This window comes from Delphinus delphis, chromosome 4, assembly GCF_949987515.2.
Source record: "Delphinus delphis chromosome 4, mDelDel1.2, whole genome shotgun sequence".
NCBI classification, from domain to species: domain Eukaryota; kingdom Metazoa; phylum Chordata; class Mammalia; order Artiodactyla; family Delphinidae; genus Delphinus; species Delphinus delphis.
Genome location: NC_082686.1, coordinates 14,316,690 through 14,341,225, shown reverse-complemented (window position 1 = coordinate 14,341,225; position 24,536 = coordinate 14,316,690). Strand labels below are relative to the sequence as shown.

The 24,536-nt window shown below is 36.2% G+C and overlaps 1 protein-coding gene and 2 pseudogenes across 1 annotated transcript; 2 read left to right on the top strand and 1 right to left on the bottom strand.

Moving 5' to 3' along the window:
* The first annotated feature begins 2,570 nt into the window (after positions 1 to 2,570).
* LOC132423988 (keratin-associated protein 13-1-like) lies at positions 2,571 to 3,074 on the top strand (annotated as a pseudogene).
* Positions 3,075 to 9,588: 6,514 nt separating this feature from the next.
* On the top strand, positions 9,589 to 18,107 carry LOC132424313 (keratin-associated protein 13-1-like; annotated as a pseudogene).
* A 5,952-nt stretch (positions 18,108 to 24,059) lies between these two features.
* LOC132423987 (keratin-associated protein 13-2-like) lies at positions 24,060 to 24,536 on the bottom strand. Its single transcript, XM_060009826.2, has one exon. It carries the CDS (start codon positions 24,534 to 24,536, stop codon positions 24,060 to 24,062), a length of 477 nt encoding a protein of 158 aa, XP_059865809.1.

The window sequence follows — 24,536 nt, the reverse complement described above, 5'->3', positions numbered from 1 at the left end:
GCACACAGGTTCGTGCCTCGGTCTGGGAAGATCCCACATGCCACGGAGTGTCTGGAGCCTATGCTCCACAACGGGAGAGGCCACAACAGTGAGAGGCCTGTGTACCACAAAAACAACAACAACAACAATAAAATTGACAACTGAACTCTAAACATATAGAAAGGGGAAGGTAGGAAAAAAATTAAATAGCCTCAAATTTGTGAAGAAAGAACAATTTAAAACTAGAATACATCACTAGTGAGTATCTGTTTCAAAAAGGAAATAGAAATACAGATATTTTCAGACAATTGAAAACTTCGAGAACTTGTCACTAGCCTTCCAGCACAAAATATATAGATAAAAGTTATACATAGTCAAAAGCAAAATGATCCTAGCCTATAGCAAAAAAATGTAGGAAAGAATAAAGAGTAAATAAAAAATATATATTGGGTACATTTAAGCAAATATTGCCTGTAAAAACATGGGGACCAATATTTATCAATATGCATAAGCATACATAAAATGAAAATACTAACATAATAATACATGAATTGGTGTAAGGATAAATGGCCTTAAGATTTCTCACATTCTTGCATTGTACAGAAAACAGTAAAAATATGAATTTATATTAACAAATCAACAAATCGGCTGTGATCCCTAAGGCAGCACTGCCTAAGAGAACTTTCTTTGATGCTGAAAATATTTTTTATCTGCAATTTCCAATATTTGGTATCCATTAGCCACACGTTATCTGTTGTGCACTTGAAATGTGATGAATATGACTGAGGAACTAAATTTTAATTTAATTTAATTTAATGTATGCAAATTGAATTTGATATATGTGGCTAGTGCCTACTCTATTGGATGGTGTGGTCTTAGTGTAACATTTAAATAACTAATGAAGTAATATGTATCCTCCTGGTAGTCCGACAGATTGATTGTTAAGAAATATCTTGATTAATATACAATAAACTTCTTAACATATAGCAAACTTTGAAATTAATAAAGTAGAACTAGCATTTTTGTTTCTTTTGCCAGATATATCTTTTATGTTTCCTTTTCTGTTTCCTCATATTTAAGAAAATCTCTTTTATGTAGAAAATAGTTTTGATTTTCATTCCAGTCTGATATTCTAAGTCTTTTATATGGACTATTTGTCATATTATATTTAACTTAATTATTGATACAGTCAGATTTCTACCTTCATATTTACTATTTTATTGTTATTTAATCCATCTTTTATGTTTCTTTTTGTCTCCTTTCATGCATTTGAGGAGTAATAAAATGGTTTAATGCTATAATTTTACTCTTTTGTTATTTTTTCCAGGCTTTTAATTTTTAAGCAAAATCTTAGATTTTAATGATCATTCTTAATTTATTACTGTTTACTTCTTCTTATATATTAAGAACCACTTAATTAGTGCTGTGTACAATGTGTATTTAGACATAATTTACTCATATTTCAGTCTTCTTTTCCCCTCCTGCAATTCCAAATTTCCCCCTGAGATTATTGTCTTTTTAATTTGAGAAAATCCTTCAATATTCATTTTAGTTCAGGTTTACCTGTTATGGAAAGCTCTATAAAAAGAAGATATTTAGATATTTTACAGTGGAAAAATAATCTTAAAGGAATAGAGTAGATAAAAAGTATGTTTTAAAGTGAAAAAGAAAATCATATGAAAGAATCTGAAGGTAGAAATGTTCAGAAGGTAGTACTTGGGAGTTGTTCTAGAGAAGAAAGACCTCTAGAAAATTTTAAATATAGATGACAAAAGGGACAATATATATATGAAAAGCCATAAACTATACTCATATTGAACTTTTTAATTTAAACTACAGAGAAAGAAAACCCCATAAAGTCACTACTTATCTCCAATTGACTCTAAAATATTTGACTCTGAGTCATTTCACATGTGCACATATTGGCATCCCCTGAGTTTCTGCTTCAAAGTAGACTTCTTTAGTCATTTTTGCCTCTAAACATTTGTTCTGGTTTATCTCTGTAATCCACCATATTTCTTATTCAGTTTATCTGATCTATTTTCTCTTTCTAAAGAATTTGAGAAGCAATTTTATAATAAAATATATAAAAATAATTTTAGGCAATGAAATAAAGTTAGGGAAAGAAAATCATTGGTGGCAAATAGGGTACCTTTATTCCACTGACAAAAAAAATTTACTTCATCTTAATCTCTTCCCTTAGACGTAAGAAGCCTCCAGCCAATATACAGTCAAACGAACAAAGAATCTTGGCCAGCGAGAAGAGTAGGGGATTTTCTGGTCATGATGAGATGGCATCAAAGACATGTAGTCATAGAATTTCTGACTTTGGAACAGGTCATTAGCTTAGTGCTTTAACAACATGGTGAATTCACCCATGAATATGAGATGAAAGGAATTTTTCATCTGCAATTACAGAAGATATTATTGAATTACACATACAGAGATGAGAGATTACAAGCATGAGAAAGGTGACTGTGTAGAATGCCACACCCATGGCTAAGAGTATAAAAACACCCCAGTCCAGGAGGTGACATTAAACCTCAGAATCTTCTCATTGTCACTCATTGGAACTCACATCTCCTGTCAACATGTCCTACTATCACTGCTCAGGAAACTTCTCCTCCCGCTCCCTTGGGGACCACCTGTGCTACTCAGGCTCCTCCTGTGGCTCTTCCTACCCCAGCAACCTGGTCTACAGCACTGACCGCTGCTCTCCCAGCTCCTGCCGTCTGGGCTCCTCTCTCCAGAGTGGCTGCTATGAGCCCATCAGGTGCCTTACAACCTGTGTGCTATCCAGTCCCTGCCAGACATTCTGCTACCGCCCAAGGACCTGCATGCTCTACAGTCCTTGCTGGACAGCTTATCCTGGGTCTCTGGGCTCTCGGTCCAGCAGAAGCTTCTCCCTGGGCTATGGATCCAGAAGCTGCTACACACTGGGCTTTGGATCCCATGGCTTCAGACCCCTGGGTTATGAAGTCTATGCCTTCGCTTAGTTGAGCCATAGATCTGGGTTCTGCCGTCCATCCTACTTTGCCTCTAGGAGTTGCCAATCACTGTGTTACAGACCAATCTGTGGATCTGCCTTCTATTGATCAGCTTGTGGAACATTCAGATGTGAGCAATGTGTCCAACCTCTATACAGAGCTTCTATCATCTTCATGATCTTCGGGAATATCACCTGTTCTTCATCTTTTTTCCATTCGTAAAATACTGACCAAAAAACTGTCTGCCACATATACTGAACTTAATGATTAATTTTATGGAATAAATTAACGGAATTAGTAAAATGAATGAAATATATTACTAAATCAATTAATGAAATTCATGTTAACAAACAATGAATTAATGTTAATAAATTAATGGGATCATTGTTCATGATTTTATTCACAAAATGGATAAAAATCTAAATGAATATAATCTAATAAACTCATTCAATTTGGCTTGCAAATATGCTACTAATTTTATTGTTAGTTTTAACTAGTTAAGTGGGGTTTTTTTCCTTTTGCTTTTTTTGGAGGCTGTTTTTGAGTTAACGTTTACTATACCTCTGAAAGCAAACTTTGAAAAACTAATATTGAGAGATTTGAACTAATTTATTTGAGGGTTTAAACATTTTCTTCTTCAAAACTTCTGTTTTCTGAAATCCTTACATTGCATGTATAAACTTCACGTGAATAATAATCTCAGGAGTGGCATAGAGCACATTTTCTTCAAAGAATATGGGGCCTTGATGTTTGCTGACTGAAGGAGAAAAGCAAGCAATTTGGAAAATACAACTGAATGGGGAAAAATTTTAGGTTATATGAAAAGTTTTGTACATTAGTTTAGAGAGCTTTCTTTGATTCAGTCAATGTTGGGTGGCAAAAAAACCATATCCCTTCATCTCATTGAGTATCTTTGTATGTAATTGATTTCTTCACAGGTGTAAAGAGGAAGCCAATTATATTTGGTGAGAATTAATTAGGTTCATGAGATGTAGATTTTCACCTATTGTATCCAAGATCCAAATTAAACATGGCTGGAAAAACAAGGCTTTCAAACCATCAGAAGTCACTATTTCATTCATATTGCAACACACGTTTACACACTCCTTGTTTTTATGTTTTATGTTGCAATTCTGACATTTTATAGGTCACATATTTCAGAAAACAGCATAGTGCTAGTATAGATAACATATTGATAAGGTCTAAAGAAAATAGCCAAAAGACAGTATCTTTATACAGAGATAAAGAACAAGGTTCAAAGAATTTTCCTATTCATCATTTTTCAGATCACTATAAGAATTATGAGAAACACACATTTTATGAACTAGTTAATTTACACAGAAGGAAATGAAGACTCAAAGCAGATTAAGGGTTCACTATAGGTCCCAGTCTTACAATAAAACCAAATAAAACCATCTATCTATATGATAGATGAGGACTAATATAAGAAGTGAAGACGCAAGCAACATGGGAGAGAATAAAGAGAATTCTGAGAAGGTGAAATAAAATGATCAAAGCAGAGAGGTACAAAGGTACTTGTGTTCAGGAAATTATTGAAAATCAAGTTACAATTTGTATGGATTAGTAATGGAAAATCAGCTAGAGATGTATAATTGGTCTCTTTCACTTCATTGTTTTGGATATCTTGAGTTTTGGATCACATTAATCTTAGGATTCATCTTCTCTTATTCATACTGTTAAAATAGCTTTCTGCCTGCTCATTTTCATTTTATTTTCTACTTATTTAAACATTTTAAAATACTTTATAAAATAAAACTTTTGTCAAATATTATGTAAAATAGTATGTCATTATATTTCCTTATTTTATATATATTCATATTAAATATATAAAATAATATAAAAAATATAACAAACAGTTAAATCTCTTAAATCCCCAACTACAAATAAAGTAGCAGAGCATCTGGTAGGCTTTTTGGGGTTCTGGAACAAACATACTCCCCAAGTAGAAGTACCTCTCTGGCCTAATACAAAGCTTCCTTTAGATCAGGAGCAGGAAAAGATTCTGTAGGTCTAGTCTCAGATGCAAGCAACCCTACTGGTTGGGTCAAACAATCTGGCAGACCATAGGGTGTTGGTGGCATCTGTGGTATTGAAAAAAATAAAAATACAATAAAACTGCAATGTGAAGTTTATGGCACACCTCAGTGGGAAAATCACAATGCAGGCAAATAAAGTTGTAGAACAAGGTCTTATAATCTGTAGTTGAAAATTAACATATCTTTGGATAATCAGATCCTTGGAAACTACTTGGACCTGGTAGAGGTACAAAACTTGACTGTGGGACAAGTGATCATGCATCTGTAGCTTCCATCGTGAGCTGCGTTCTGTTGAAACTTCCAAGTCATGAAGTCGGGTGGACTCAGTAGCAATCCATTGTAAGACAGAAATAGCTCATAGAGGAATGAACACTAGCAGAACAAGAAAGCAGGCTCCATGAGCAGAAGCCCAGACCTCCATGTCACCGACCAGCACTGCACCACCACCTCTTTCTCAGATCACATATGTGGTCACATTTGGTGCCTCAAATGACCAGCTGAAGGAGGAAGGGAAAAGCCCAAGCAAGGCTTGCAGATGGATTGGCTCATTGCATGGATGCCTTTAAACACCATGATGAGAAAAATATGCTTTCTCTATGTGTAGAATCATATGTCTAGCACCTGGTTATCCACTTTGTATAAAAGAGAAAAGTGGTCCCAGTTGATGATACATCTAGATTCCTGGACAGTTGCAATTGACCTGAGCAGCTAGTTAAAAACCTGGAAGGGAGAATATATAATATTCAGACAATAAAATCTGGTATAGAGACATATGGATGGATATATGCAAGTTGGTCCAAAGTGTCAAGATCTTTGTATTTCTTCTCAATGCCCGCCAGAATGCATCTATCATGGAAGAGGAACTAAAAAATCAAGTTGACAAAATGACTGTCAGTCGAGCTAGCTTGCCTTTGCCAGAAGTCCTCACCATGCTGGCAAGATGAGCATGTGAATAAGTGACCAAAGAGGCTATGAATGGGTCCAACAGCATAAGCTCCCACTTACAAATCTGATATAATTAATGCCACTACAAATGTCCAATCTGTCAGCAATGGAGGCTAATGCTAAACTCCCAGTATGGCACTATTCCTCAAGGAAACCAACCGGTCACTTGGTTGCAAGTTAACATGGCCCCCTTGTGCCCTGAAAGGATCAGTGGTTCATCCTCAAACACATAACTACCTATTCAGAGTAAGCCTCTGCTTTTTGTGCTTATCTCAGCAGCAATATTATTCAGGAGCTGATGAAAAACTTGATCCACCAGCATGGAATTCATCACAAGGCAGCATCTAATCAGGAAATCCACTTCATAGTAGAGACAACAAGAAATGAGATCCACAAGTTATATCAAAAACCACAGGACCCTGAAGCTGTCTGCCTGATAGTGCATTAAATAGCCCCACTGACGGCAAAGCTGAAGTTTGCTTGGAGCATGGAAGAAATGTCCTCAAGATTGGGTCCCAAATATCCACTTACTGTCATCCCCAATGACCCGTTTAAGAACTTTGTGCTTCCTATTTCTGCAACTGGAATTTCCAAGGATAGAAGACCTGTTCCCAAAGATAAACTTTCTAACGGACATACCAAGGGTCTCATTGAACTACAATTATGACTGCTGGCTGAGCACTTCGAGTTCCTTGTTTCAGGTACCAGCAAGCAAAAAAAAAAGAGTTACCATCTAATCCAAGGGTAGATGATCCTGTTTAGTATAAAATAGTAGGGTTACTGTTACACAGTGAAGGTAAGAGGGAGTATGTGTGGAGCTCAGTCGATCTACTTGGATGGCCCTTGAAAATTCCCGCCCAATTGATGTGATTTGTCATATGCAGTAACTATAGCAAGAAAAGGGTATGGTTATCAGTGTTCATACTTCTTAGGAAAGGGCATAGGTAATACCACCAAGAAATCCACTGAGACCAATAGAAGTGGTAGCTGAGGGTGAAGCAAATTTCTAATGGATTGTGAAGGAGGGAAATAATGAGTATCCATCTCAGCTCCAAGATCAAATGCAGTGACAGAGTGTGTTTCATCCCACCCAGTCACTCTTGAACATTTCCCCTCAGGAAGAGAGGCCAACCAGAGCTACGGAGAATCTCTCTCCTGATAAGTTGACCCTCAAGGTGAAAATGGTGGACTGTGACAGGTACAGATCTGCACTGGAACTCACTTCACATCACTTCAAAAAAGGAATAGCTATCCAGATGTGACAAGTGAGGTTAGTTGACAGCCTTTCTCTGTTGGCTTCCTTGGAATCTGCCTCGGATTTCAAGCCAAGGTCAGGTTTTTCTCATGGCAGCCCCTTGTCAATGACTGAACAAGGTGGTATAATGGCTTTTTTTTCTTTCACAAGTGTTACTCTCTTACAAACTTTTTGTTCTTCCATTCCTGTCTCAGTGTCTGCTTCCTGGAGAATCCAACTAGCAAATATTCTATTCTTTCTTGAAACTTAATGTTTCCTTTTAAGATTATTTTCCTTCATTCTAAAGAATTTCTGTGTTTATTTCAGTGCAAGTTTATCTGATATAATTAGCCCACTGGAAATTAGCACTCAGCTATTATATTATACAACAGAAAAAATAAAATGGAGAACAGGGGTGACAAAGGGAAAATATTTTATATTTTTGAAAGAAATTACAGAAAAGGAACTGACTTTGAAAAATGCACAAAAATCATTCACAGTATGAGCAGAGAAAAGCCTGAGTTGTTCTAGGATGCAGAACCCAGGTTCTTTTAAAATTTTTATGAGGTAAATAAAAATATATGAAAATGTATAAATTATATTCATTTTTGAAGTGTTTTTTTGTAACGGCATTTAGATCCATAGTCTCAAAGCAAGTAGAAGAGATACCTGAAATCCCTGTCTCTTCATCCCTTTTCCCAGTTTCTCAAACTACCATCATTATCCCCACTCCCTCTTCACATGCCACAAATCAGTTTCTTCCTGTGGTTCCATCTTAATTCAGTCTTCTGGAGTAACTTTGTCTTTAAATGTTTGCCTGATTCCTTTCTGTTTCTAACCATTTCTCATTATGTGTTATTTTTCTTCCCTCCATTGGATATGAGGAGCACTGTATAATAATATGTGATAGACGGAAAATAAATTTGAAGAATGTGAATCAGTAGTGACAAGTAGAATCAATCATTAGAAGCATCCTTATAAAAGACAAAGTTATGCCACTGATCACTTGACATGGTAGAAAAGTGACAGAAGAAATCCCAGAGCAAAGCAGGAGTAGATATACATGGAGTCATGGCCAGGAAGTAAAAAATGGGCTTTCCTGTCCTTAATAGGATGAAGATAACTGACAAATTGTCCTAGAATTTCTGTACAGGAATGGTCATTGGCTTTGTGTTATAAAAAATCATGGCACCAGTAAATAGAATAAGTAGGAAACTAGTCAACTGCAATTACAGAGACGATTAATGAATTACACACATGCAGAAGAGGAGTGAAAAATGTGAGAGGATTGCACCAGTACTGTGCCAAACCATTGACAAGAGTATATAATTACCCAGTCCACAAGATGACCTTAGACCTCAGAATATTCTCAGTGTATTTCTGCTGAACTCATATCTCCCGTCAAGATGTCCTACAATTGCTGCTCTGGAAACTTCTCCTCCCACTCCCTTGGGGGTTACCAGTGCTAGCCAGGCTTCTCCCGTGGCTCCTTCTACCCCAGCAACCTGGTCTACAGCACTGACCTCTACTCTCCCAACACCTGCCAGCTGGACTCCTCTCTTTACAGTCAGGAGACCTGCTGTGAGCCCACCAGGTGCCAGACATCCTGTGTGGTGTCCAGTCACTGCCAGACATCCTGCTACCACCCAAGGACCTCCACACTCTGCTGGAAAACTTACCCTGGGTCTCTGGGATTTAGGTTCAGCAGCTGCAACTTCCTGAGCTCTGGATCTGGAAACTGCTACTCATTGGGTTGTGGATCCAATGGCTTTAGATCCAGGGTTCCCTCTGTTAGTAGCTCTCCTCCATTCCATTTGTAACATTGCTGGGCTTTCTCCATTGGATATATCTGCATTAATATTTAATACTTGGAAATTAATTTTGGAGAAAAAAATGAATAGTCACAAGTAGTTTCAATCTTTAGAAGGCTTTTTAGAAGGCCAAAGCTATGCCTCTAACCAAATAAAAAAGGAAGATGGTACCATTTTTATCTCCACCCTTAGAAGGAATGCATACCCCAGCAAAGCCAGACTCAGATACACATGCAGCGTATACCAGGAAGGAGGGACATTCTTGGCTGTGATGGGATGATCATTAATATAAAACGGTCATAGCATTTGTGACATGACTAGCTTATTGGCTTTGTGTTGTAACCAAAACTATTATAGCATCCATAAATACAATGTGTAGGGAACTATGCAGCTGCAATTACAGAAATGATGATTGAGGTAATACTATGCACATGAGGGAGCAGACATGTAGGAATGGTGACCTTGTAGCTGTAAACACCTATTTCTGAGAGTATATAAATACCACAGAATATTCTCAGTCTAATGCCACAAAATACTGTCAGTCTAATTCAGCTGAACTCACATCCCCTGTCAACATGTCCTACAACTGCTGTTCTGGAAACTTCTCCTCCAGCTCCCTTGGGAGTCATCTGCACTACCCAGACTCCTTCTACTCCAGCAACCTGGTCTATAGCACTGACCTCTACTCTCCCAGCACCTGCCAGCTGGGCTCCTCTCTCTACAGTAGCTGTCAGGAAACCTGCTATGAGCCCACAATGTGCCAGGCATTCAGTGCGGTGTCCAGTCCTTGCCAGACATCCTGCTACTGTCCGAGGACCTCCACTCTCTACCATCCCTGTTAGACAATATATGCTGGGTCTCTGGGCTTTAGGTCCAGCAGAGGCTGCTCCCTGAGCTCTGGATCCAGAAGCTGCTACCCACTGGGCTGTGGATGCAGTGGCTTCAGACACCTGGGTTATAGAGTCCAGGGCTCTCCTACCTTGGGCTATGGATCCAGATTCTGCCACCCAACCTATTTTGATTTTCGGCCTATCTGTGGATCTGGCTTCTAAAGACCAATTTATTGGATGTCTAGATCTTTTGGCAGAATGACAACTTTTTTTTTTTTTTTTTTTTTTTGCGGTACGCGGGCCTCTCACTGTTGCGGCCTCTCCGGTTGCGGAGCACAGGCTCCGGACACGCAGGCTCAGTGGCCATGGCTCACGGGCCCAGCCGCTCCACGGCATGTGGGATCTTCCCAGACCGGGGCACGAACTCGTGTCCCTTGCATCAGCAGGCGGACTCTCAACCACTGCGCCACCAGGGAAACCCCAAATGACAACTATTTTATTCTCACAAGAAACAACCGTCTTCATGGTCCCCAAAGACTGGCTGTTCACTCACTCTGCAGCCAGCCACCCAACCTAACTTACAGATTTGGTCTTGTAGAATGTAAAACTAAGTAACAAACCTAAACTTTAAATCATATACCTGCATTGGTGATGGAAATCATCCAATTATTAGATATCCTTCAAAATTTAACAGTATCTAATTATCTTAAGTAAATAAACACATTTATTCTGGCATCCATATATGTTATTATTGTTAGACAGTACAAATAAACATCTCAAGAGCTATAAAAGCCTTGTTCTTTAAATCATGTGTCCTTATACCTCTCTTCACAGGAGAAGAAAAGCACAAAAGTTAATGGATATGTATGGAATGCAGAGAGAAAGAATAAAATTTAGGTATAGTTCTAGGTTTGCACATAAAACAAAAATTAAATATAAATCTAACTTGTGTCTGTATATTTTCAGAAAATACTAAATATAAAGCTTAAATAACTTCTATTAAGTTCATCCAAAGTTGGTTGGTAAAAGTGACCGACTTTTTGAATCTCAGTAAGTACTTTTCCATGAAAGTCATTTTTTTACAGCATGTAAGAAGGAAGCCAATTATTCTTGTTGTGAAGAATTTTGATTCAGGATGTGTGAGTTTTTATCTCTATGCTTTCCAGTGGCTCAGGCTATATATGGCTGAGAACCACAACCTTTATGTCAGCAAAAAATGGATATCCTTTACTTTTACTTTTTTATAGTCATGTGCTAATCTTTTTTATAGGACACAGATTTCAGAAAATGGTACATTGCTGTTGGACACATTTTGAAAAGGAGACAAATCTAATAATAAAAGGGCATTATCTTTGTGTTGAGCTAAATAAACGTTCAAAGAGATTTTCAAGTCATTATTTCTTTAGAACTTTAAATAGCACTCAGAGGAACATAACTTTTGTGTGCTACATGTTTGTTTGTTTGTTTGTTTTTTAAACATGAGGCAATGGAAGTTCAAAGGGACTCAAGATCCGGCCAAAGATCCCAGTCTTACAGAGAAATTGATGTTCACAATTTTCCTAAAAGATGGAACCTCCTATTAAAAGCAAAAACAGAAGTAGTATAGGATAGAATCGAAAAAGTTTGGAAAAATAAAATGGAATGGACAAAGCAGAGAGATATAAAGTTACCTGGTATGTTCAGGGAATATATGGGCAATTAATTTACAATGGGCAATTAAGTCATTTGGTAAATAGGTTTAGATAGCATTTCTAATGGCTGCACATTATTCCATCATTTTGAAGTTTGAATTTTGAATGACATTAATGACATTAATCCTAGGTTTCCTCTCCACCTATTAAATTTACTGGAACCGACTTCCAGTGACAATTCTCACACCAGATTTCTTGTCTATTCTAAATAATTTTGCATATATTGTAAAATAAATATTTTTACCAACCATCCTTATATATAGAAGTGTAACATGATATCATTTACCAAGTATAACTTTTGTCAGCATCAGAGTGGGTAGTTCAAATCACTACTAGAACGCTAGTAAAACTGGATAAAATAATCTGTGCACAAACACTGGAGCATTACCAGGCTAAGAACTGCTAGATCAAAATTAGGAGAGGTTTTAAGTCAAAAGAAATGTTGGTATTTGGGCTGATTTCTTCCTAGAGTTGCCCACTAAATCCAAAAACGTCAATGGGCTCATAGTGTGAATGAACAGAATTAGACTCCCATGGCATTGTAAGGAACTGGGGATATTGGTAAACATTCTAGGACTTTGAAACATTATAGGATTTTAAAACTCCACTAGAATTTTAAGGGTATACAAACAGAATATGTTTCACAGGAACTGAAGTCAACCTTTGAATTACATCCATCTTGATGATATGACAATATTACTAATCTTACCCCAGCTTGGTACTTCCAGAGTAAATTCTGCAAATAGACCTCTAATTACCTATAGTAATTGATTAAAAACTATCAATACTGCAAAAAAAACAAGACAAGAACAGAGACAACATAGAGTACAAACAAGTCTACAGGAGATCCAGATAATGAACATATTAGAAATATACACAAAAATAATTGTGGTTATTTTTCTTAAGAAATTAAAGACGAGTTTAAGAATTTTGACAGAGTGCTTGAATATATAAAGATGAAAATGAAAAATGCAAAAACTGTAAAATACAGTAACTAAAATGTACAAAACTCAAATGACTTCAAAGGCAAACTAAAACAGTCTGAAACTATGGGCCAATATCCCTCCCAGCTGAAATAAAATATAATAATGAGCTCAGATAAGGGAGTGTCAGAATACCTGGTCAAAGTATAGGCAAACTAGAGGTTCAATCAAGCTGATTAAAATCAGATGACATATATACACTAATATGCATAAAATGGATAACTAATAAGAACCTGCTGTATAAAAAATAAATTAAATTAAATTAAAAAATTAAAAAAAATAGAGACGGTGCCTGCCTAACTCAGTTATTAGAAGAACATTACTGATAAGCCCTTGACCCATCTAACATGCAGAAAAAAGGACTTACATTCTCTTGAAAACATTAAATCAAAATATTTTCATATATATATTTGTGTGTATATATGTGTATCAATTACATAATTATATAATCATATGTGTACAAAAATATAAATATTTATACTACAAGATACACTGTTCTTTTATATACAATGTCATAATGCAATAAAACATTACAAAAAAATGTCAGAAAGTATGTAAGTGTTACTGCCCCCATCAAAAGAATAACAATCAATAAGAGGAAATTCACATTTAACACACTTATTAGAATTAGTTGGCTAAAATGCTCATGATGGATATGTGAATAATTTAAGAAAAAGATGGATATAACTAATAAATATATAGGGAATTTTAAGAGATATGTACATTTAAAAACAACAACAACAACCTAATGGATATTCTCAAACAGAAAGTTAAAGATTTAAGTTTTTTTTAAAAAAGTCAGCCTATATCAGTTCAAAATATCCTTCAAAAATAAAGAAAAAATAAAAATTTTCAGAAAAATTTTATCCTCAAAAATTTTCTGTAAAATAATTAATTTGACCCTGCCTGATTTGATCAACAATTTCCAGAAGTGGGTGCAGTTGAAAAAGTACTATAATCTATCAATAACACTTCTCATATCAGAAATAATTGGATCCATATCTAAGGAATACAGACTCACAAACAAAAAAACTTGCAAGTCAATATTTCCACGGTAAAGACCACACATATTTTGGAAATGCCCAGTTTTATAATTACGTTTTTTTCTTAAAAAAAAAAAAGCTGCCCCTGGAAACCTACACTGTACAGAATAATCAATACAAGACTGGAGCTGGGTTGACCAGGTTCTGAGTTCCTGGGAAGTCTCCTTCAACTGATAACCCTCATCATTCACTTTAATACAAATGTAGAATTAAAGATGAAAATAAACTAGTAAAGAATGAGGCCATGAGCCTCTTTGATTGGTGCAGAGGTTATGAACTAAGATTCTATACCCTTTGAAAACAAATGGATTAACTTTCCACTTTGTCTAAGAGTAGTTCTGCTCCCTGCTCATCCTGTGGTTACTCTTAGGTTTGCCAACAGGGCTATTTTGAGGAAGTGTTTGGAAAAGAGGGAGAATGAGGAAGGCTAAGATATTTACCTTGCCTGCTGGAAAAAATGAAAAAAAAATTAATTCTGCTTTGGAATATAGAAAAATAAATATTTTTCCAAATAATTATTTAAATTTTGTGAAGCTGTTGGTTACTTCTTTTCTTATATGATGTTTCTTTTAAAAATTAAAATAATTGATTTTCTCAAAATCTAAATTTTGACCTTGTTTTTTTTCTCTGTTTTATATTTGACTTCTATTTCATTGATTTCTGTTCTTTCCTTTCTTATTTTTATCTTAAATTTACTTTTGGTTTAAATTGCTATTTTTTTTCTAAGTTCCTCATATAAAGTACTAAAATAATTGATTTCAAGCTTTCTTGAATTGTTATATATATTTTAAAATCTAAAATTTTCCTTCTAAACAGCTGTACCTCTCAAATTTTACTGGGTTATATCATCATTATGCATTTTAAAATATTTCCAAATTTTCATCCATTTTTTTCTTTGATGTTAGAATTTTTATGAATGGTGTTAATTTACAGCCATATGAGGTTCTTTTTATTTAAAATTTGTAGTTTATTTTTATCTGATATCTACTGATTTCTCACCTTTTAAAAATGTATTGCCAGCAGTAAACTGAAAAATAAACCAAATTTAACGTCTAATGTCACCATTTGTGATAGAATTTATTTCAATAGATTTTCTCCTCAAAATGAAATTCACATGAATTAAATGTAATAAACCCCTTAATTCAAAAACAATGTGGTGGTTTGTTATCTGTTTATTTTCTAATTTTGTTCTCTTGTCCATTTGTGGGATTAAAACAAAAGATCAATATTCCCCTGTGAATGGGCTTTGAAATCCTAACTCTGTGCAAGGTCTAAACTAATGTCTTCAGAATTTTAAGTGTCTTAATATGGTAATTTCCTGGAATTTCACTGAAGGCACAACTTTCTCTGACTATAAATCTCCGAAGCAGAGGAGAGCTGAATTCACTCATGAACAATTGACCATGTGTTTGTATCTGGAGAAGGACAGAATTAGGAAAAACAAGGAAATAATTTAGTTCATATGTTCCAGTTCATATGAAAAAAAAGTAAATGAAGGACTAGTATACATTTGTAAACTTGAGAAAAAAATGCATATGATCTTTCATTAACTATCATTGAATTAGCCTCATTTTGGTTGGCAAAAGTATCTGAATTTTGCATTTCAACAACCAGTTTCTAGTCTGATTCATTTCTCTTAAGTGTATGTAAGGAGGTTATGCCTAAACCTAGGTGAGATAAAACCAAAACAGATACATGGGCTGCTCTAGAAGTTCTAGAAGGGTCAGGTTCAGAAGGCATGTGTTTCATCTCAATGCCTTCCCAAGTCTCAAACTCAAAGCAGCTGAAAATGAGCTTCTAGAAATGCCCATATGTCCATTTTGGTTGCCTCTCACCATGAAATTGGTTACTGTTTGATTTTTTATGGTTATTTTCTAAGTTTTTATAAATATACATATAATTTCAGGAAATAATAAGTTGCTAAAAATATAACTTGCTGTAAATGAGCCAAACATAAAAATAAAATGCTATCTTTGTGTAGAGCCAAGGAATCTAAAGAAATTTCCTAAGCGTTAGTATTTCATTATACCCTCAAGCAGACCTGTGAGGAATTTGCTCATTATATTTTAAGGTCCTTTTAGCATTTAAGAAGAGAGTGGCTCAAAGAGAACCAGACTTGCCAAAGATGGCATTTCTTTAAGGAAATGAAAATGTCTCACTCTCTTCCTAAGTACATTAAATATGAGTGACACAAGTAACTGTATAGATCCCCAAGCTGAACTTACTTATTGTACAGATGTAGAACTTGAGAACTAGAAGCATTCGTTTCTTGGTCTCTCAGGAAGTTAATGGTAAGGCTAACAACAGAACTCCTAATTCCTATTTCATTTTTTTTTTCTTTTGCAGTACGCGGGCCTCTCACTGTTGTGGCCTCCGCGGCATGTGGGATCTTGCCGGACCGGGGCACGAACCCGTGTCCCCTGCATCGGCAGGCGGACTCTCAACCACTGCCCCACCAGGGAAGTCCAGATTGACAAAATCTTTAAGGGGCGATATCAATTCATTTTGTTTTGTTTTGTTTTGTTTTGTTTTGAGGTACATGGGCCTCTCACTGTTGTGGCCTCTCCCGTTGTGGAGCACAGGCTCCAGACGCCCAGGCTCAGCGGCCATGGCCAACGGGCCCAGCCGCTCTGCGGCATGTGGGATCCTCCCGGACCGGAGCACGAACCCGTGTCCCCTGCATCGGCAGGTGGACTCTCAATCACTGCGCCACCAGGGAATCCCTCTTATTTCATTTTAATGTAATTTCAGTTGTGCCACGCGATCTCATCTTCTCTCCCCTTCAGTCATTTCTCTCTCTTCTTCTCCTCCACATCATCATCACCATCATCATCGCTATTAGAATGCTTGGGAAATATTCATGGTTTTTAGACTATTACTGGGAAATCTAAAGGGATCAAAATAATGAGAGAAAATATAGAAATTTTATTTGACATCCCTGACAGAAATTGAAATAGTAATATTGGGTTGCTCCCCTATGAACATAATCATATTTTGTTTATAACTTCCATAAGTTTTGAAAATGTGATAATCCAAGTTATCCCCTTATGCAAATGCCCACTTTGGTTAAGTCGGAGCAGCCTCTGGTGATTAAAAATTACCTGCATATTTCAGATGTGAAAGTGGTTCTCTGGCCTCCGGAAGTACTCTAGTTAAAAAGCAAACTTACTTTTAAAGAAGAATCAGGGATAGTTTCAATAATATTTATACAGCCATAAAGTGAAGTACTCACACACAACTAGTAATTATAATGTTGGAAAGAATAAATTTGTAATATCACAACTGGTGCTGAAGTTAAATATAATAAAGTCTCATTTAAATATATAAGTATCAAAGTATAAAAACTTTTATCATTATTTCTCAAGAAACTGTCCCAATCCCATACAACAATCTAGAAACAGCCAACCCCTACTTCTGAAACTGAGCAGGGCCCTGTGGAGTTCCTGGGCACAAAAGCCTTTCTGTGTCCCCTTTCCTGAGTTCCAAAGGGCAGGTTCAAACCGTTGCTAATCAGGAAAGGGAGGGGATGCAGAGATAAGGGAAGAGCAGTCAAGAAACACCGGGTACAGACTTGGGGCAGAGTCCTGGTTCCCCCTCAAGGGAAACACATAACAATATATTTGAGCTCTTCTGCAGAACTAAAACCACCACCAAATGGAAGATGTTAACTACTTGATGAAGCATTCTTCCTTCCAGAGAAGGTCACAGTTCAACCCTCATCACCTGACACCAGATGATCTCTGGATTGAGGGAATGTGGGCCCTGCATGCACCACGGTCCCTATTAGTAACCCTGCCCCTTGATTATAAAACTCCTTACAGCCACTCCCTTCCCCCCCAGTTCTTGGGACACACAGTTTTGAGGGCACTAGCCTCCTGTGTCCCCCTTTGCCTGGCAAAGCAATAAAGCTATTCTTTTCTACTTCACCCAAAACTCTGTCTCTGAGATTTAATTTGGTGTTGGGATACAGAGGCCGGATTCAAAGCTTTTTTTTTTTTTTAACATCCTTATTGGAGTATAATTGTTTTACCACGGTGTGTTAGTTTCTGCTTTATAACAAAGTGAATCAGCTATACATATACATATATCCCCATATCCCCTCCCTCTTGCGTCTCCCTCCCACCCTCCTTATCCCACCCCTCTAGGTGGTCACAAAGCATGGAGCTGATCTCCCTGTGCTATGCGGCTACTTCCCACTAGCTATCGATTTTACATTTGGTAGTGTATCTATATCCATGCCACTCTGAATTTATCAGGATCAAGATAAGGTTCTCCCTATATTCCAGCAACAGGGATTCTGGGTCTTCAGTTCCTTACAAAAGCAGCCCTACTTTCTACCAGATTCCCATTATCTCCTTCTTAGATCCTGCCCCAACTAGATTTCTGATTTCCTCCTGCTGCATTCCTTGTCCCTCTGTTACACTCAATGTCCCTATGAAATTTGAACTCAGGGGTTCAGCTCCCAACCTCCTGCTGCCAAAGCCAATTCCAGGAATTGCCAGTCATCTTTTTACCAGCCAGCATGTGGTTCTTACTTCTGGGGATGAATGTATTTAGTTTCCCAGGAAACTCATCATGAGTCATTTCCATGCAATTGATTTCACCAATTTCTATTTATTTATTCTTGTCACATTAGTGATTATAGGTAACAGCTTTGTTCTCCCCCCCCCCCCAACCCGGTCTTAACTCCCATATTTTTTATTAGTCATGCCTCAGTAGTACCTTGTCAAACATCTTGTCAGCACCAGTCCTCAAAATAATACTCATTTAGCTCTGTTCTTAGGGAATGCAGGATGAACAAATGTTCTATTACATTTTTTTTTCAGGGAGAATGCATTCATTCATATACTTCTCTATATTAAGAAAAATTTAAAACTGGTTTTTAAGTGGGATTCCCATTTCTCTGAACTTACCAACTAGCAAGGTTAACCAAATAATAATTTAATTACAACAGTAAGTAAAGCTGTAAAAGAGCTGTTCTTCAACATATAAGTACATTTGACAATGAGACCTTAATAACAATCTGAGATGTTAACAAAGCTTCCCAGAGAAAGTATTTTAGAAGCTAAGTCTGGAGAATGAGTAAAAATGGCTTGATCCAGGTAGAAGCTGGAGCAAAGGTACCCAATTAGATGATTGTACCAATCTGAACAGAAATAATAAAACCTATCATTAATGAAGTCAGCATATCCACATGTACCCATCCTACATTGCTATCTCTGTCTCTCATTTCTACATAGATTTCTCCTTCTAGTATAAACCAACTGAACTTCAATTCTTCCCTGAACACGTGTGTATTTTTCCCCTCTGCTTTGGTCATTTCACTTCATCTTCATATATTTTCCCTTATCTATTCTCATAACTTTTGTGTTTTCGATATTTAAGAGAGTCTCAACTTTTAGATTCATTTTTAAATGCCATTTCCTTTATAATTCTTACATCATCGAATAAAAGTTTTCTTTCCATCTTCTGATATTGGAACTGAACTGAGTTACAGTGAAATTTAAAGAGTGAGGTAATAGGGATAATATGGTAGAGCGAGTCTGGCAATCTTGAATTAGACATTTAATTAGTCAATTACTATGTGTAAAGACCCCATTTCCTGATCTCAGGAGAGTTTGAAAATGGAACTCCCAGGCTCATGGGGATAACAGAGCAGGGATTTTTTTGCAAATGCCTTCTAAATGAACTAGATTAATAATATCAGTCATTTTTCACTCACTCCCTTGGTCAGATATACTTAGATACTATAAACAACAGGCTTGTAAAACTAAAAAGATACATATTTATCAATTGTGAATAGAGAAGGTAGCACACTACTTACTCATATAAACACGCACAAAATCAGCCACATTACCATATTCCCACAACATTTCCAGTCATCATTGTACTATAGGTCTTAGCCAGAGCAGTAAAAGAAAAACAAATAAAAGACATAAATATCAGCAAGTGAATAAGAAAGTTGTCTTTATTCACAGGTATAATGATTGTCTACATAAAAAATCCTAGGAATGTATAAAATTACTACAGAAAACTCTATTTTACTTCAATATACAAACCAAAAGTACATGAAAAATTAAGTCTAAAATATGTTGTAATGACAACAAAACATACAATCTAAAAATACATTTCAAGATTCTAGATTCCCATATTATACTTATAAAATACTGCAGAAAGAAATTAAATAAGACTCAAATAAATAGAGATATATCACAGATTGAAAGTTGTTCAATATCCCTAATTTACAGATTCAATATTCTTTTTTAAAATTAATTAATTATTTTTTATATCTTTATTGGAGTATAATTGCTTTACAATGGTGTGTTAGTTTCTGCTTTATAACAAAGTGAGTCAGCTATACATATACATATATCCTCATAACTCTTCCCTCTTGCATCTCCCTCCCATCCTCCCTATCCCACCCCTCTAAGTGGTCACAAAGCATGGAGCTGATCTCCCTGTGGTATGCAGCTGCTTCCTACTAGCCATCCATTTTGCATTTTGATTCAATATATTCTGAACAACAATGCCAGCAGGCATTTTAATAGAAATTGAAAACCTGATTCTAAAATTTATATGAGAGCAGGGAGAGGCAAAATAATATTTAAAAAGAGAATTAAATGTGGAAGTCTTTTATTATCTCATTTCAGGACTTAATATACAGATATATTAAGAAATTATGGTACAGCAAAAAGTATAGGTGATTATTCGGGGGAACAGAATAGAATTCTGAAATAGATTCACAAGTATACTGTCGATTTCTTTTTACAAAAATGCCAAATCTATTCAAATGCAGAAAAATATATTTTCAACACATAGTATTAAAATCACTGGATACATTTAAAGAACTAAAAAAAAAAAAAGGGAAAAATGTGTTGTGCAACAATCTTATACCTCTGCTTAAAACCATTCAACAGCTCTTGTTGCTTTTAGAAGAAAGTGCAATGCTGAATTAGCACTAAAGACATGGGGAAAAATGGCCCCAAAATTTTTCTGGTCTAATTTCAAGTCATTCCTTCCTTTCCCCTCAATGACCAGACAAAATGGTTTTTAGTTTTATAATGCACATATCAAGACTTTGGTCCTAAAAACACTTCTGCAAGCCCCACCTATCTATGCCCTACTTATTCCTTAGACCTGTTTCAAATGCAGCTCCTCTGGGAATCTTTTCTTGACTTCTAAGACTAGATGAGGTGCCCTTGATGTATGTTATTGTAGCATCAAGGACTCATTCACAGCTCATTATTTTATATTTGCTTTCTCTGTTAGACTTTCAGTCCTGTTAGAACAAAGAGCACACATTTTCTTACTTTATTTTTCATTATGAAGTAATACACAAAACAATTTTATTTTAAAAGGTATATTCAACAATATATTCCCATAGCAGAGATTTTGGCTCATGGTAGAGGTTTAATGAAAACATTGTGAAAATAGTAATACTGGCAAAATGTTTGACAATGTGTTCTGAGGTGTGACTAATTAAGAAAACAAAAACAAAAACATGGGTACAGGGAGTTGGGAAGGATAAAGCTGTTCTCTGTAATTACTAATGAGATAAACATTGATAAATAGAAATTGTTATATCAAGTGCCTAGAAATGATTCATGAGAGAATTTCCTGGGAAACTGGGTATATTTATCCTTGGAAATCAGAACTGGAAGCAAGTTGATAGACAGATAATCAGCAGCTTCTGGAAATTTAGTTGTGTGGACAGCAGCTTGGGACTCAAACCCCTGGGTTCACAGTCCATGGTGTTAGCCATCTGTGGAAGCATGCACCAGGAGGAATTCGGAAGCTAGAAGCCAGATAAGTGCCAGCTGGTGTCCTCTTAGTTGTGCAGAGTGGGATTAAGTTAATGAAATCTGGATGACCACTATATTATTCACTATACTATAATTAACTGATGAAATAGAGAAAGAATAAAATCTTTACTCTGGGAAATTTATAATGTGCCAGAGACTTGGAACAGAGGAAGATGCAGTTTTCTGAGTGGTAAAGGCAAGACATCAGTTCAGGAGTTGTGTTTCTTGTTGTAAAACTAATACAGTTTTCTTATTTTGACTATCTACCTGAAGTGGGATATTATATTTAATTTCAGACATAATTGTAGTATTATAAATTCATTGTCTCCACCATTGAATTTTAGTGTTTATTTGTGATCACTTCATTATACTGCTAGTTACACTTAATAAATCTTTGAGCTGTTTTTATAAATTTGCTTGTTTACTAGTTTTGGTAGGGAGAATAGTGGCCCCTTAAAGTTATTTATATACCTTTTGAATATGTTATGTTATGTGACAAAGGTAATGAAAGTAGCAGATGTAATTAAAGTTGCTAACCAGTTGATGTTAAAATAGAGATTGCCAGGTGGACCCAACATGATTATAAGCATCCTTAAAAATGGAAGAGAGTAGGTCAGAGTCATACACTGTAAGAAGGATTGGACCCACCATTGATGGCTTTGAAGATGGAGGAAGTGGGATATTGGCTAAGGAATTCGGATGGCCTCTAGAAAACAAAAAAAAGGTAAGTAAATAGATTTTCCCCTAGATCCTCTGGAAAGAAATGTAGTCCTTCCAGCACCATGATATTAGTCCAGTGAGACTGCCTGAATTTTGTCCTACAGAATTATAATAAATTGTTGTTTAAGCTATTATGTGTATATGTATATATACATATATATATGTATGGCTTATTTGATATAATTTGTTATAGCAATAATTTAAAAACTAAGATATTAGTATATTCCTAAAGTCAGAAAACTTTCCACTCCTGCATCTCAAATTGAGAGACATTAATAGATGAGGCATCAGCTTGGCCAACAACTTCAGTTGTTCCCCATGAGTGTTCTGCAGTTGCTTATGTTTTGAAGTTTAAAATTTGATTATTTCTTTGGTTGGAGATTATGCACATGAGATGACCTTGAATCATTAAGATTCATAAGCAGGACACTTTACAGAGGATTTACTGTTTATCATTTAAATTTTTATAATGCAGTGGCTGATGAATTTTTTTCCAATTATTTTTCATTATTCTTTTATTTTTTTCCTTCTAACTATACAGTCACCATAACTAGTTCCTAAACATGGGGGAGGAGAAGGAAGAGGGATAAGAAGGTGAGGCAGAGAAGGAGCATATGAGGGAAGAGAAAAGAGAGAATGGTACAGTTGGATGGAATAAAGTCATTCTACTTCATCACTCTACTATAACTTGCTGTGTAATCTTGTAAAATTCTATTTAACTCCTTTATGTTTTATATTTTATCACGTTGGTCGTAAAGGAAGAAGTAAAGAGAATGTGATGAGAAGACTGAGAAATACTTATAAGACTAGATTTTGCTAAGCCTCTCATACCCTGCAACCCATTTTCTAATTTCAGGGATGTTTGGGAATCTTATAAAATAAAGATAAGAAAAATAATTGAACATTACTTGTTTTATATGGATATTAAGTTTCCAGTTATTATTATATTATGTCAGTATGTTACTTTGTGTAACACTTGGATGTCAGAAGAATGGCATAAAATAAAGAATATCCAATTTTATTTCAATATACAATTGAAACATTCATTTTTGATAATATTAAAGCTTTCTTGTTTGCAGTTAGATTCAGTTTCTATGTTGGCTAAGAACCCAGGTGCAACCTCACACCTGCTGAGCCTAGTTCCTTCCTATCTAAGTTTGTTGCCTGCCTTCTTATACAAATGTTGATAATTAGAGCAGACTGAAAATAGTAACTGGGGTACAGGGATTTAGTCAATTAAAAAAATGAGAAAATTTCCACCACTGTGATTATCTAAAGCTCAGAGATGCTCCTAGTCTAAAAATGTACACCCACACACTAGTCTTCCATTTTAATACCCTTTATGCACATGCCTCATCATAGAAGTCTAAATTTTCTTCCTACACCCTTAAAACCATTCTCATACATAATATCTTTAGAGATGCATGGTCCGTGTTTATTGTGTGAATAAAGGTATTCAAATCACTTGGATTTTCTTTTAGAGAAAGTCTGTACCAAGAAACTGTGGGCATCCGGGGAAAACTCTTGCTTAAAAAAAAGAAAAATATCTAAGCCTAATCAAAATTAGTGCATAGTCCCCCAAATCTGACCTTACCAAAGCCCATTAAAAGAAGCAATGACAATACAAATCCTAGCTGACACATTACTTGTAAATAACAATATACACAGCATATTTGGATAGCAGAATAAAGAGTTTATTAAAATCAAATTATTTGATTTTCCATCTGTCTTTGGGAGAAGTACAAAACCATAAATTCTATCAACAATACAATTTGAATTTCTCATTAATTTTGTAGGTTGACAGAGTTAATCTATCACCCAGTGTTCGAGGGCTGGAGAGGTAAAGAGTTGCCGGTTATCGGGGAACATTAGAATACTTTTCAATGGAGGAAATTAAGATAATAGATAATCACAGTACAGAATCTAAATTTCTTAATGGATTTGACTCTTCTACAAATTAATCAGTAGAAACCAGATCTACAGATTGGCCAGTAACAAGGTGAACGGAAACTCCGTGATTGGGTGCCAGAATCTGGATCCACAGCCCAGAGAAGGGAAGCCACAGACTCCATAACCCAGGGGTCTGAAGCCATGGGATCCAAAGCCCATTGAGTAGCAGCTTCTGTATCCAGAGCTCAGGGAGAGGCAACTGCTGGACTTAAAGCCCAGACACCCAGCATAAGTTGTCCAGCAGGAACTGCAGAGCCTGGAGGTCCTGGGGCGGTAGCAGGATGTCTGGCAGGGAAAGGACATCACACGAGATGTCTGGAACCTGATGGGCTCATAGCAGATCTCCTGACAGCTTCGTAATAGAGAGGAGCCCAGCAGGCAGGTGCTAGGAGAGCAGAGGTCAGTGCTGTAGACCAGGTTGCTGGGCTGGAAGGAGCCTGGGCAGCGCAGATAGCCTCCAAGGGAGCAGGAGGGGAAGTTTCCAGGGCAGCCGTTGTAGGACAT